At 39.5% G+C, this 16,285-nt stretch overlaps 1 protein-coding gene across 3 annotated transcripts in view; it reads left to right on the forward strand.

The window, feature by feature from the left end:
• Positions 1–9,348, forward strand: part of GBE1 (1,4-alpha-glucan branching enzyme 1) — a 170,777-nt gene extending 161,429 nt beyond the window's left edge. For all 3 annotated transcript variants that reach the window (XM_072886017.1, XM_072886003.1, XM_072886011.1), the window contains one exon: positions 7,346–9,348. In XM_072886017.1, the coding sequence (XP_072742118.1) occupies positions 7,346–7,402 (57 nt within the window). In that variant the 3' untranslated portion in view covers positions 7,403–9,348. The remainder of the gene's footprint in view (positions 1–7,345) is intronic.
• Positions 9,349–16,285: the final 6,937 nt, after the last annotated feature.

Below are 16,285 nucleotides of genomic sequence, written 5' to 3' on the forward strand. Positions count from 1 at the left end.
AAGTCATTTGTTGATACCTTACTTGGTTGTTGTAGCTGGATGTGAAACTTGGATGGGGGGTGGCAGGGAGAAAAAGAGCCGGTTTTAATAACACTCATCATTCAAAATGTTTTGCCAGTCTTTTCTAAGGCATCCGACTTGACTGAATTTTACTGTAAAATGTAACTAGATATCAATGTGTGTCCTAGTAACTTTAATATTTTTGTACCACACCAAAAGTTAGGATTTATATGAAAACGGTGGGATTTATACTTTGATATGTCGTGCACCAACAGAACTGAGTTATAAGCAGGCTAAATGGAATATTGCAGAGTATGTTGTGTCATGGGCAAAGTAGTATGCAGTTTATTGAGAAATACATTGTTTAACATAAATTTACTCTTTCTGTAGTTCTTTCCAATTAGTTAAAAAATAAATAGATGTGGAAATATTCCTTTCCCCCTGCCCCCAATACTGTTTTTTTCTGATTCTCTATTTTTGGCCTCCACTGATATAATCTTTTCACATTAAATGAAATTGAAATTATATATTTTATTTTAACAATATCTTCATTGCTGGGTTGGGTTTTTAACCTTGACCTTCATGTATACTGTTCAGTGTTAAAGTGCAACTTCCTGCTTCCTTGAGTCTATTGACAAATTAAAATATTCACGTAGACTGAAAGGATCTAAAAGCTTTTAGTGACCTTAGCTTTGAAAATACTCATTTGAATAACTTTCATGATAAGGATTTATGTATTGAATTTTAAGGGACTGATGTAGTCTTTAACTGTTTTCTCCCCTGACATGCACAGATATACAGAAAGAATGTTAGTAGTTAGAAAATTAACTGTTTTAACTAGGGGAATCAGTCAGACTTTAATACCAGCAAGGTCTTTTGTTGTTTTTACCTCTTGATGATTAAGACATATAAATTTACTTGCTCACATTCATTGATAGTTTGACTTCTTAAAACAAACAAAAACCACAATGAAGTGTAATGATTCCAAAGTTATTCTGTTAGTAATTTTCTTTAATCCTATCTTATTTTTTAGTCTACTTGTTTGTGTTTGCCAGGGGTTTTTGTTGTCTCTTTAAAGTACTCTTTCTTAACCTGAAGAAAGAGTGCAGAAGATAATAGAGGATAAATTTTGAGATACAGCCTGTGGAGTATATGGACTTCTTTTGCATAAATGAAGCAAGACAGTCTGAGAAATGATTTTCTGCATATTCATGCTGTACAGCTGTAAATTGAAAAACAAATTGGAAGGCAGAACTTCACATTATTTTAAGCATAACTTCTTTGTCATATGCAATATCTAGCAAAATGAAATCCGAAATGTCTGAAGTTTTGTATAACAAATTATAGTCAGAAAGCAAAAGCTATCATGTATCTTATTCATTGATGGTTAATTATATTCGCAGAATAGTGTCAGTGTCTGACAATTAGTAGCGATAGAGAGACATGAGATTGTCTAAAGCCCTCATTTTAATTAAAAGTTTGGGAAAACGTTGGCACAGACTCTTGTGACATTGCCTTCTGCATCTACCAGCTGCAATATGCACTATCAAATATTTTTCTGCAGTGCCTGATCTAGCTCTGAGTTCCAGTAATTCTCCCATCTGTTGCAAAATGACCTTGAAGTAATTTTTAGGGCTTGGTGTTTTCCAGCCCTGAAAGTCGGATGAAGAGTAGTTCATTGCAGTTCCAGCCAATTTCAGTTGTGCTTGCACCTGGTACTGAATCTAGTCTGACAGATCTGAAAGTAGCAGTTGTCATTTGCAGAACTTCTTGTTTGTGGAGTTTTAGATACCTTTGGAGATTGCTGTGTATTGTAGTCCTCTCCCAAAATACCTAAGGTGAGCTTCCTGCTTATAACTGGTGTTGTTCACAAGTGCTTCATGTATTTGATATTCCTGTATTATTCTTAGCTTTTCTAATCTCTTGTTTCTTGAAATTATCTGGATATTTACAGTGAAAAAGTATAAGGAGTAAGCATTTGTGTGGCTGAAAAAATGTCGTATGTGTTCCTGGCTTACATGAATGGACTATGATCTTGATAGAACACCATGTATGTTGGCGGAAAATAGGTTGATTGTAATAAGTGGGGGTTTGTTTCTGTATTAGAGTGGCTATTTTAGTGCCTATTAGAGTACTGTTTTAGTGCCAGAAGCCTTGATCTGTGTGGGATTTGCCTAGTTTCAGATAGTGTAACTGCCTCATAGTTGAAATGGACATGCAGTATAGAAAGGTCAGAGGTGAAAACAAAAAAACAATTTTGTATGTATTTGACTTATAGACAACATTCCTATCCTCCCTCATCTTCTCTGTTAGCACATCTGCCTGTAAAGTCAACCACAATTATTCCACTTTATTCCTGCTGAATACTCCATTGAGAATAAAAAGACTTTCAGTGATAGTTTGATGACTAAATGCTTGAATGTTAACTTTGTCCAAAACTTTTATTCACAGCTGAGTCACCCTAACTCTGTCCCAAACAGATCTGATGTACTCCCTTCCCCATATTCCACTCCCCCATCAGAAAAGGCCTCTTGAGGCTTCCTCTGTGTGGTTTTAGATGTCTTCACAGTTTCCTAGAATAGCAGAATTCGTGTGACACCTTTTAGAGGACATGAGGTAATAAGTAAGCAGTTGGTGTAGAAAGCAGAGGGCCAATTCATTGAGATATCTAAAGCCCTGAGTAACCTGGTCTGACCACATAGCTGACCCTGCTTTCCACAGGGAGTTTGGGCCTCCTGAGGCCCTTTCCAACATGGAGGAGCCTGTTGGAGAGGAAAGAGCTGGGAAGGGCCTTTAAGGTGAACAGAGAAAGCTTGAAACAGAAGAGAGATTCAGAGGATGATTTGATTGACTGATAGTCAAGACATTGCTTGGCTATGAATGTATTCTCTTCAGTATTCTGTACTTTGGGTTTTCACTTCTGTCCATGTTCATCAAGTGAGCCTCATGAAATGGTGAAGGAGACATGAATGGGATAAAACGTGATCAGAAAGAAGCAGGTTAGAAGAGCAGAGATCAATAGAACTGAAGCTGGTAATTGGAACTATACTATTGGAACTGAACTGTAATTCAGTGGCAGTATATGAAAGGAAAAGGGAAGACAAGAATAAACTTCTGAGACCCTCCTCCTAGGGTACAGAAAAACATCAGAAATTACATAGCTCTGATAATGTATTTTACTGATTAATTTCCTATGGTGGTTGTAATCAGGATACTTCTATATACTTTTATTATACTTATCTATCTATAGGTAGATATATATCTCAGGCCATGTACTATATATATAAACTAGCTAGAGATAATGAAGAGTGGCAAGAAGGGGATTCTACAGGTATACTAATAGCAAAAGCAGCTTAAGAAAAAATGCAAGTCCCTTGACAAAGGGAGGAGTCAAACCTGTGATGGGCACTATGGAGAGTACCGGAGTATTCAGTGCCTTTTTTTTAACCTCAGATTTCAAGGGTAAAGCCTGCTCACAGACCCTTTTGTGTGCCAATACACTATTGAAAAGAAAGCAGCAGTAGCAGAGCAATAGGTTAGGGACATCTTAAAGATGGGATACACCCAGAGGTGTGGAAAGATGTCAGTGATGTGATTGCAAGGCTGCTGACTATCATTTGTGAAAACTCATAGTCATCAGGGGAAATTTCTGAGAACGGAACGAAGGCTGTAGTAAAAGCGAAAAAGCAGGCTGAGGGATCTGTAGGCTGGTCAGCCTCTCCCCTCAGTCCCTTGAGAGGTCAAGGACCACCTCCTCTTGGAATCTGTATCCAAACAAGCGGGGTGTATGAGATGGGTCAATCAGAAAGCCAACCCAGATTTTAGCAAAGGCAAAACATGCACGATCAACCTGATTGCTTTCTGTGATGAAATGACTCTAGCTGTGTGCATGAGGTTACTACAACCAATGCTTTGTCTCCTACAGCATTCTTACCTAGGAGCTGAGGAAATACAGGCTGGATAAGATTGTTAGGTGGATTAAAAACTGGCTGGGCTGCTGCAGTTTTAGTAATCAGAAGCTCAGTGTCTAGCTGTCAAGTGGTATCAAGCAGAGTGCCTTAGGAATTGCTGCTGTGACTGATACTGTGTGGAGTCTTCAACAGTGACTGGAGTGATGAGACAGAGCGCACCCTCAGCAGATTTGTAGATGACACTGAGTTAGGGTGAGTGGTTAATAAATTGAATGTTAGAGGTCCAATCCAGATGCATCTTGATAAATTTGAGGGTTTAGCCAACAGAAACTTCATAAAAATTAATGAAGAAAAATTCTGCAGAGGAATCCCATGCAGTAAAGCTTAGAAACCAACTTCTGAGTAGCAGCTTGACTGAAAAGGACCAGGGTTCTGCTGGATACTAAGTGGAATGGGATGGCATTTGTCACAGACACATACCATAACATGTCAGAACAGATGTCTTCATTAATGCATTTCAGTGTGTTGGAATTATCTTTAAAATTCTTTATTATAATTTGGACCAAAATAATTTAAAGACAAAAAAAGGAGAGGAAAAAAAAAATCCATGGTACTTTACCTAGGAAATGCAAAAAGAACTGTGGTTGCCCTTTTTTTTTCAGTATTTAAGGAAGACAGAACTGAGTAATACAATAGAAGCATGGTTGTTTCAGTGTCTGAGGATGTTAGCCTTTTATTGTATGATATTGCACATTTATTTCTATAATATTAATTACTGTATGTATGTGTTCTGATATGAATCAGAGCAATGGATTAAAGTATTATAAGCAAGCAGAGTTCTTAATCTAAATCGGATAGAGACATCAATTAAAATATACCTAATGTTACTAATTAATTAGCTTTTAGCTAAGGATTATCCATATTTTTATATATTTGAAAATGTCTGGACTCAAACATACAATAAGATGCTTTCATTTCAACTTGTCCTGGTAGTAATGGATTCCTGACTTTTTTTAATCGTGCCACTTGGTGGCAAATTGTAGCATATGGTTCAAGCACAGTCTACTCAGTACACCTCACTACACTCAGAAAAAGAACAGAGAAAATAAATTTAAATTAATGGGGATATGTTACTACAAGAGCAGTAGTTCAGGTGAGAGGGCTGAAGGAAAAGGAATAATAGTGGAGTGGAAAGGCTGAGGAAGCTCTGGGATTTGGGGTGTCAGAAGAGGAAGGAGCGGAGGTGAGAAACCGGGGCTGAGAAGGCTGAAAACCCTGCTGGGATCCTGGGCAGATGATCTTCCAGATTTCACTTTACCTCAGGAGAGACAAGCAATCTTTCCAACCTCATTGGTCACATTTTTCCTCCCCTCTCCCTCACACAAATGTTCTGTGTTCTGTCTATTTAGACAAATAATGAAGGCAGAGCATATGCACTGTAGTATTTCTAGAAACACTGTTGGGGGGAGGAATCACAATACATTTGTAACAAGAATTATCTAATACTTTTTGTAGTATTTGTCCTTTTAAAAAAATTGTACAGCAGTGGAATGAATAAATAATATTCATATTTAATAATTATCAATATATTTAATAAATAATTAATATTTATTCATTTTTCATGCCCTAATTGTTTTGTTGCTTCTTGCAGTTTTATTTAAGCCTTAGTGGTGGTTACACTAACCAATGAAATAAGTTGATAGGATTAGGAGGTAATGCCACATTTGGCTCTTCTACGATTTAGCAAGAAGCCCACCAAGACAAAAAACACTAAAACGCATATTGAATTTGCCCAGGTAAGGAAAAAAACGTGACTAAATTAATAAGCTGGCAGTTGCATCTCTTCGTGGCAAACAGGAAACATACCTCTCATCGGTCTAACTACAATCATTTGCACAAGTTCTGAAATTGTGCTTAAAACCAGTTTTAAAATTCCGATTAGCACTGGAGTGGTAGGAGTGGAATGCTTCCGCACTACTCTCAGGTTATCAGCTGATGTAAATTGACTTTAAAGGAACTGGGCTAATTTACTCCTCCTAGGGTCTGACATATTGACCAGACTATAATTGAGAATTTCTGTGTCCTGTATTAATTTTTGTTCTATTAACTGAAATAACTTTTTGCACATTCTTTTTTAGAAAGATTATTTGTTTCTTCTCCCTTCATCATACAAACCTAGAGCGCTGAATTTCTCAACACTATTTTAAAATCTCTCCTTTATATACACATTGAGTTAGTTGACTTCATTAAGTATTTCCTCTCCTGCACAGATTTGTAGAAGCTATTTATCACCAAAACCTTGGGGGAAATCATTATGTTCGCTGCCTTTCAAGAAGCATTGGACATAGCTCCGTCTGGTTCAATGAAGATCAACTGTTATTTTCCTTTTTCTCCTTTTCCTAAAGCTTTTTGCTTTATTGCTTTATTCCATTTTGAAAACTATGAAAGCCTTTCATGCCATCAGGCTCTAGTTTGCAGATAACGTGGTTGAAATTGCAGAATATTAGACTTTCCACAGGGATGGAGAATAGTCCAAAAGAGGATATTGTCAAAATGAAGCCAATAATCTTCAATCTTGTGTTACCTTTTATAATTGCATTTTTATTGACTTGGTCAGCAAATACGTTCATACGCTTGACAATTGATGGAGTACCATATATCAAGGTAATTGGTAGGTAGTACATATCGGTCTTGTTTTGAGATTGTGACTCTGCTCTGCTTGGAAGGAATGTCATGTAAAATATATTACCACAAGTTCTTTTGTGATCTATGAGAAGTCTTTTGATTATATATGTTTGGGGTTTTTGATGGTAATCAGGAAAAAAGGGTAAAGCAAAATGCAATAACTTAATGATTAATTTTGAATCTGTCTGGTTTTGAGAGTGAGCTTTATTGCTCAGACACTGAAACTCCATAGATGCCAAGAGTGAGAAGAATACACTGCTGTGTCATATTGCTGGTACTTACCTGTATGAAATGACATCATAGACCTTGTGGCAACTTTAGTTCACAGTAGAAGAGTGCTCAAATGTTGTTGCGAAACTTTGCCATTTATCATTGTACAGTCTATTGACCTAAATGTCCTCAGGTTTTTGTAACTGGTCATTGTAAGTCATATGAGGCCCTCTACTGGTAGCCACTTTAAAATATATCAAGGTAAGATTTTTTTTTTTAAAAGAGAAAAGAGGAGAGATTGCAACGAAGCTGCCTTTTAAACTTTTAGATTATCTTGTGTAATTCAAGTGCTGGGGACTAAGCAGTCAATAATCACTCTTTAAATGTGATTAGTATGACCCCCAACATTGCACAAATGTTTAATTTTTGACAGTTAAAATATTTCACGTGTGTGTGTTCACATACTGTTACTTAGAAATTATATCCTGTGAGGTTTATGTTTTTTTCAGCTATTCTTGTTCTTGTCATATTTTTACTAGGTGTACATTCCAAGCAGAGTGGCTATTGTGCTTCAGAATATGGATATCTCAAAATGACGTCTCTGTAACTATCACTGAAGAAGCAAGTCATAGAAGAAGTGATGATATGCTGTACTAATACTAAGTATAAAAAACTTGCTCTAAGGAAGCTTTCTGAAACTGAGTATAGTAATATTAGGTGTTTAAAAAGTAAGATTAATATTCACATATAATTGCAGAGCTCTTGACTTGCTAGAACCTCTTTTGAGGAAACTTTACAAAAAGAGGCAGAAATGAAAACGTTGGTTTTGTAGTTCTAGTAGTACAAAATTACACTTAATATATTGCAAAGCAGCAGGTATTCTCGATTAAATTGTTGTTTACAGAATCTTATCAGGAATAACAAGAATGATCCTGCTCTGAAGTTTGTAATTTCTTGTAATCTTCTTTTTTGATAGTGAATTCAAATGTTCATTATATATTAATGCTTCTTACTAAAAGTGAGTAGTTTGCTTAAATAAACCAGAAGTTTTTGGCTAAAAGGCAGCCTTAATGGTTTGTGGGACCTAATTTGAGGCTCCTCTTCAGTGGAGTCCAACATGCAATTAGAAATGTTTATCCAAACGGATGAGAAGGTCCTCTGAGAGTATTGTACTTTGCCATTTTTTATTTAATTAAAATTGCACAAAAATGCTGAACAGCAAAATGAGCAGGCTGATTGACTGGTGACCTGCTGATGGTACTGTGTGTGTTGCTTATTTGCTCCCAATCAAATCACTTAATCTGTGCATCACACTTGCTACAGCTGAAAAAAATGACACAACTATTTTATTTAGGTGACTAAAATGTTCAGTGAGAAGAGTGTTTTGTTCTTACTGCAATGATATCACACTGGATGATGTACTTAAAATGTAATTCTTCCCACTGTATTCATTTCACTAATGTCAGGACCTTGCAATACTGATTTCACCATTTCCAGAAGCTGCCTTTCAGCTTGGAACATGATGATGTTCTTGCACTTTTATAACTTTTGAAACATTGCTTCTCATGAAGAAGCAGTCTCAAAATACAGTGATCAAACTAAGGTGTTTTTTCAATAAAATCAAGGTAGTTAATTATTGGAGTGCTACTAAGATTATTCAAGTGAGTTCTTTCATGAGCTACAACTTTTTTGTAAAGAGTAAGATTTTGTATATTTGAAAATGTATTGCAGAGTATTCTGGAAAATTAATACCAAATTAACGAGACATGCTTTATTTTGTTCCATTTATTTAAAAACATATTTGAATTGGTTCTGAAATGAATGTCTTTTGTACAAATCTGAATTTTCTAACTTTTAAAGTAGCCAAAGAGGAAGATGTCCGTGACCATTTCCAAGTCATAATTTTACCCAGTTTCCTATGTGAACCATTGTGTAAATTACTGAATAGTTGTGCTAACACTGAAAATCTATTCATGGTTTTTGGAATGCTTACTTGTGGCTTACTTCTTAAACAAGGGATATGATATAATAATGCAGCATGATGGAAAACAGTCTTTTGTAGAGTTCACACTGAAAGGACTTTATGAACATCCCCGGTCTGCTATGTTCTGTGTGACATAGAATTTTATATCGCAGTTGAGTACCATAATACTGTTTAGGATCATGCTTCATTTTCCTCTACACCAGTTTGATCATTGTTTGGTAGTGGGCTAATAAAAGCATTCCCGTTACACTAAGATTTCAAAGAAAATACACTGAACTGTTTTAGCAACTGGAACTGATTATCTTTTTTTTTTTTCCAGATTGTTTTCCTTGTAGTGAAATAATGAGCAACTTCTAATACATGTTATATTTACATTGTATTGATCTAATATGTTTTATAGGGTGGTTTGTTTTTTTTACTGGCACCAGTTCCAGGTTTCAAAATGTAATGCAAGGCAAGTGTCTGTGTCAAACCTTTTTTTCAAGAGAAGGAATAAATGTATGATGTGAAGTATAAACTGTGTAAAATTACATGCAAAATAAACTCTGAGGAGGATAAAACAAATGCATATATGGTTTCATTGCTTGTACTGTAAAAGGATTGTACAGTAATCTTAACACTGGAGGAGAGTATTAAATTTTGCTCCATCTTGAAATCAGGAACTTGTCTTGGTCAGAAACAGTCTAATGAGATTGGTAGAATATTTGTCATATGCACGTTTTTCTTTTATGTGCTGATAGATTAACAAAAACAGACTACAAGATTTGCAAGATGAACATGTAAATATAGGAAGCATAATAATTAGGGCTTTTTTTGGAGTCCATGTCTACATTCTAATGGTGGGTGTGCTCCCGCCTGTCTTGCAAGGCTGGAAAATTTTCCCTTGCAATACCCATGGAAAGACAATTTCTTCCTCCTGCTCTTTGTATTCTGATGGATTATGAAGAGCAATTCAGCTACTACTGTTTCACCTTCTGTCTAGCATCACACTCAAACTGCAAGACTTCAGCCAAGGTCCCTCCTTACCATTATGCACTGAGGCTTGTAACTGCCTGTCACCATGACTGCTTGAAGCCTCAGACACATTCCGAGAGGCATATGAGTTCCAGAGCTTTCTTGTTTGGGTACACCTCAAATCAGCACTCTTCAGTCAAATATGATAGTTTAGCTCTGTTACAGAAGTAAATTAAGTGGTCCATGGTGATGTATCCCTGGGCACAAAGCTCTCTACAGAGATTTAGACTCTCTTTAAAGATAACCTCTCTTAGTGTAAAGGACTGATAAGGATTTATATTTCCACACTTAGAAATATATACTTCCCTGTCACCTGAAAGAGTACTGGTAATTCTTGGTAGCTCTGGCTCCAGAAATTGTTGTTCCACGGTCTCTCTGACAGTCATTGAGAACTCAAGTTCGTCCTCTCCTGCTGGTTTATGTAAAGATTCAGGCTGACCTTCTGTGGCGGTGTGCTCCCCCCCCCCCCCAGCTCCCCAGCTCCCTGCACAAGCAGTAACCATCAGTGGGAGTCATCCTGATAGCTGCATCCAGTTATCCTGGACCTTGATATGCAAATATGACCATAAGTCAATCATCTTACTCCTTAAATAGTGGACAGCCCAGGGCCCTTTGAGCTCTCCTGCACGGCAGCGGGCTGCACGCCAGGATCTCCCCTTGAGCAGGGACGCCTCTCAAGGTTACTCCTCGAGGTTGAGAGATTCCTTGCCGCAACAGATCCTCGGTAAGTGACTAACAGCATGCTAAACTTTGAAATCTTAGCTAAGTGATATAAAGGATTGACTGCGCACATATAATCCTTTAGATATAAACCGTTGACCAAGTCTGGGACTAGGACTGGATCTAGCCGCACCTAGACTCCTCTCTGAGAAGGAGTTTAGAAAGCAAGGGGGTCCCTTCCGAACCTCATGACTCAACGGGAGGGTCTCCCTGACAGTTTTGTCTGACCCTGTCCTCTATGCAGTAAATAATCAAGTGTGCCTCGCCATCGAATCTTGTTAAAACACTGTCGCATTGCTGTATCGATAAACTATATTTTTACTTCTCTCTTACGAGTGAAGTGCACTCTCACTCCATCCGCGACAAATTGGCGTAGTCGGCAGGATGGCAAGTAGTATCACTGATTATTTACGGAGGCATGGAGTGAATCCGAGTCCCAAATTCTCAGCAGAATGGACTCGTGACAATTGGCATAATTGGGAAGCCATTGAAGAACACCTAAAAGTAACTAGAGGCCACACAAAAGATGGAAAAGGGAAAGGAATTATCTGCAAGATGCTAGGTGCCTGTTTAGAAGCTGCACATCAGGAAAGAGATAACAGAAATAAAAAGGAGCAGGACCTAGAGAAGGAAATAGAAGGTAGAAAGGCAACTGAGTTGTTACTATCTTTTAAAATTGAACAACTGCAGAAACAGTTACAGGAGGAAAAGGAAAAAAGACAAAAGTTGGGAGAAAAGGTCGAGATGATGCTTATACAGGCTCCCCGCCCCCCCGACATTGTACAGATTAGGAAACTAATAGTATCCCCTGAAGATTGGGATGGAGACATCTGGGGTGATCCCGATGATAGCGAGCCAGAAGACGACGACCCTTTGTTCCCCACAAATCCTCCTGAGTATGAAGCCAGACCCATTGTTAAAACAGAAAGAACTGTGGGTCCTCGGGGTGGTCATCCGCGACATACTACGCGAACCATCCCCTGGGATCCGTTGCAATTGACAAATTTGCAAGAGAGATATAGCAGAAAACCAGGTGAAACTGAAACGGAATACTTGTGGCGAGTATGCCTCAGTGGCGGTGACCGAATAATGTTGAGTGAGGACGAAGCAAGCGGCTATTGGGGTCCGGGAGTTTTCTTAAATTTAGGACCCGACCTGACAAATACACCTCATTCTATCACCAGCCGAGTAGCTTATTGGGCTGGAGGAATAGACACCATGGAGCGAGGTGAACCCTCCATAATTCCCATTAAATCTTTAAGTGAGCTCTCTACAGCCGTCACAAAAGCCGCCTGTATACAAGCCATGCACAAACGAGGGTCCCATGATGTCCCACTGTCTGCTACAGTAGATTTCGCAATGTTAAAACCACTGATTAGAGGAGCCCCGGCAATTCTTAAATCCCATTTAGTTGCAAAACGAGATGAGATCAAGAAAGACACAGAGCACAATGAGGGACTAGGTGATAACGCTCAAAATGCCTACAAGCAGCTCCCTACCTGGGCAGAATTGATGCACGGCATTGTTAACTACAGCCGTGAGATGGGCTGGGACGATGCACCAGCTGAAAAACAAAACCTGAAGCCCCAGGAGGAGATCACAAAAGTAAGACCCATAAAACAGGGAACAGAAACTAGATCGAAGGGAAACAAATTTAAAAACCCCCAAACAGAATCTCGAGAACAGAGGAATGAGTTGTGGAGGAATGCATTAGCTTTAGGCATTCCCAGAGCTGCGATTCAAGGTCAACCTACTGGCATTATTTTAAGTCTAATTGAAGCATTCCAGAAACGAGATAATGGTGAAAGGAAGGACCATATTTCAACTCCTCCTGCACCAGACCCCAGAGAGGAGATAACCCCTTCCTCCCCCTTAGGGAGGAACTGCAGGACATGAAGTCAAAAAACGAGTAGTGTCCGGAAGGCAATTGGGCCTGCCTGTCCGGAAAGTGGAGGCTTATCAGTGGATAAATGATAACGGCCCATACATTCTAATTCCAGTTGGTCCTCAAAGACAATTGGTAAAGTTTTTAATAGATACGGGAGCACAAATTTCACTATTAACACAACAAGATGCCGAAAGCTGGGTGTACGTGACCCAGACGGCAAAGAGTTAAAATTACCGGCGTGAACGGAGTGAGTGTTCAGTGCCAAACTGCCAAGGTCAATTTATGGCTCCCGGGCGAGAAGCGCATGTCAGTACTCGCTTTGCAATTAAAGATCACCATGAAAATATTTTAGGTTTCGATGTTTTAAACGGACGAACCTGGCGCCTGCCAAATGGCAGCGCGTGGTCCTTCGGCTCGAACATCGATCCCAACCCCAGCAGAAGCCGGGAGGCTGCAGTGCGGGCACTGCGCGCAGCCCCTGCGCTCCCAGCGTCAAAAATCACTAACGTACCGCAATATCCCATTTCTGCTGCGGCACGAAATGGAATTTCTGAAGTCATAGCTGATTTGGAGAAACGACAAATTATCTCCAGAAACGCACTCCCCATATAACTCACCTGTCTGGCCCGTCCGGAAACCAGACGGGAGGTGGCGTTTAACTGTCGATTATCGGCGCCTGAACGCCAATACAGCCCCACTCACAGCTGCTGTGCCAAACATTGCCAACTTAACAGCTACTTTGCAAGCAGCTGCACACCGTGGATGGCAGCGCTAGATGTAAAGGATATGTTCTTTATGGTTCCCTTAAAGGAGGAGGATAAAGAGAAGTTTGCTTTCACTTGGGAGGGAATACAATACACCTTTAACAGACTCCCACAGGGGTATAAACATTCACCCATCGATTGCTCATGCTGCGCTTGCTGAACTTTTACAGACAGTCTTACTCCCCAAGAAGTGAAACTGTACCAATATATAGATGATATTCTGATTGGAGGAACTTGCCCTGAAAAGGTTGGGGAAGCAGCAGCAGCAGTATGGCAAGCACTAAATAAAGCAGAAATTGAGATTCCACCCGGAAAATGTCAGGGACCAAGCAAAGAAGTAAAATTTTTAGGTACTTGGTGGATAGCAGGCAGTGCAGTGATTCCTCCAGATACCTTAAGAAAAATTGAAGAGCTGCAAATGCCCCAATCAAGGAAGGAGTTACAACAATTAATGGGAACTTTAGGATATTGGAGGAAACATGTGCCTGGATTTTCTATCATTTCCGTCCCTTATACTCACTCTTACGGAAGGCAAACCCTGGGAGTGGAAATTAGAACATAAAGAGGCAGTCAAAACTCTAACTGAAGAGTTAAAAACATATCAGTCACTGGGCCCAGTACACCCCGCGACCCTATTATAGCCGAATGGGGTTTCGCCTTGAACATGCTACTTACTGTAACCTGTTCCAAACTGGACCCGATGGGCCAAAAAAGACCTTTATTGTTTAGCTCAACTGCATTTAAAGAAACAGAACAACGATACTCTGAATGGGAAAAGGGACTTTTATCTTTAGTCCGAGCAGTTAAACAAGTTGAGAAAATACATCAGGGACAACCTGTGCAAACTAGAGGACCATTTAATTTACTAGAAGCAATCCTAAAGGGACTGCTCCCCCAGAAGGAGTTGCACAAAAACCCACTGTCCGAAAATGGTATGCCTACCTAACAGGAGTTGCAGAAAATATGCAACTAACTGAAGGACACACTAAGCTTTCCAAATTGCAGATGCCCATAAACACAGACCCTTTAGCTTTACAACAACCTTTTAAACCTTCACCCATTCTGGATGCACCACCCCTCACTGAGGGTACACCAACAGAAAACATTTGGTTTACAGATGCTTCAGCAAAAAGGGTAAACGGTAAATGGCAATATAAGGCTGTTGCATTAGACATTACCACCGGCAAACAAGTAGTAGAAGAAGGTGAAGGCAGTGCACAAGTAGGAGAAATAAGAGCAGTTGTTTTGGCAGCACAGAATGGAGCAAAAATCATATATGTAGACTCCCTATGCTGTGTGGGCCGGTGCCACACAGTGGCTCTGTCAATGGGAAACCTTGAATTGGGAAGTAAATAGATCCCCAGTTTGGAGAAACAAAGATTGGCAATTATTACTAGATATAGCCAGAAAACACCTTTCAAGATGGGATGGGTAAAAGCTCATGCTAAAGATAATCAACCAGCCACAAAGTGGAATCAAAAGGTAGATGAGCTAACTAAAATTAGGAAAATCGCCTTAAATCCTGAGTGGTATCGACTGGGAGAATGGTTACATCAAAACCTAGGCCACACAGGTAAAGAAGCACTTTACTTTGTTGCACAGAGTAAAGGCTGGCCTATAAATAGAAAAACTTGTGAAACTATTCTTACAGAATGTCCTCAGTGTAGACTGAAATTACAAGCAGATCATCCTGCCAAAGCACCACCTTTACATATCAATGAAGGGAAAACTTTATGGTCTACATGGCAAATTGATTATATCGGACCATTCAAATCCTCTGCAGGATATCGATACATCCTTACAGGAGTGGAAGTAGTCTCCGGCTTTGCTTATGGCGACTAAATGTCGGAAAAGCCGATGGGCGAAACACAGTGCGAGGGCTATCATTTTGGTTCTCAAATCTACCTACTCCTGATGTTATCCAGAGTGATAATGGCTCACACTTTTCTTGTAAGGAAGTGCAAGATTGGGCAAAACAAGAGGGAATTAGATGGGTTTTCCACACCCATACTACCCTCAATCAAATGGGATGGTAGAAAGAGCTAATGGCTTGTTGAAAAGGAGTCTCAAACCACAGGAAGCTCAATGGGATACGAGACTTCCCAAAGTACTCCATCAATTAAACAATCGGTATGGGCCTACTGGAAGCCCTGTAAGCCGAGCATTCTTTGCAAAAACTGAGCTTAGCGCTCCACCTACTAGGAAAGAGAATATCCAATGACATTACAGCCAGGACAGCCTGTGATGGTCAATTTGCCATCTATCGGTACTGTGCCTATGACTTTAACTAAACCTCGTGGCCCACTTGCCTGGGAAGCTACTGATAGCAGTGGTGCAAAACACAGAATTAGTTCACGATGGATTTTTCCTTCTTCTTAATGGGGTAACCTGTTCGGACTCTCCCCACGAGAACAAGTCTCTATTTTCTCTTACAGCACCCCACAAGATGGCAGATGGAAATGCTGTGTTCATGTTACTATTCCAAACCCTAACAATGCTGCTCTTCTTAGCCTGTGGTCAAAGAACCCTAGAATGGCCATGGTCCCAAGCTCGTGTTAAGTACACTGGAAGTATGGGAATACACTCTAGTAAGGGGGATTTAAAGCTTTCCACCGTGGTCATGCACGGAACTGAAACATACTTAGAAAATGAATGGAGCTGGGATAAAGATGATAAAGTTCCCCGGCTCCGAGGAACAGCAGCGAAAGAAATTAAAATAGGATGCCGGATGATCAATGGGTCTACCCATGAAGGCATCTCAGATTTCTGTGTACAACATTACATCAAAACCAATAGCCAAAGATACGAAACTTTGCGCCTTTGAAAAACTGGACTGTTGGTACAATTTTACCTTAGTACGACCTGTTTTTGTAGTCTGCCTCTGGGCTCACCATCGTGTGGGATTATCCTTTAAATTTAAAATAGACATTATTAAGCCTAGCACAACATCCGCCCTGACTGTAAAGGATGAGACAATTCTATCCCCACAGGTTTCTGAAGTTGGACCATATGTGATCAAAAATACAGGCCAACAACAAGTGTTATTTAATCCATCATGGTCTCTTAAACGAGTAGAACTACTAATGCAAATTAATATCTCTGCAATCAA

This window comes from Ciconia boyciana, chromosome 1 (genome assembly GCF_034638445.1).
Source record: "Ciconia boyciana chromosome 1, ASM3463844v1, whole genome shotgun sequence".
Lineage (NCBI taxonomy): Eukaryota > Metazoa > Chordata > Aves > Ciconiiformes > Ciconiidae > Ciconia > Ciconia boyciana.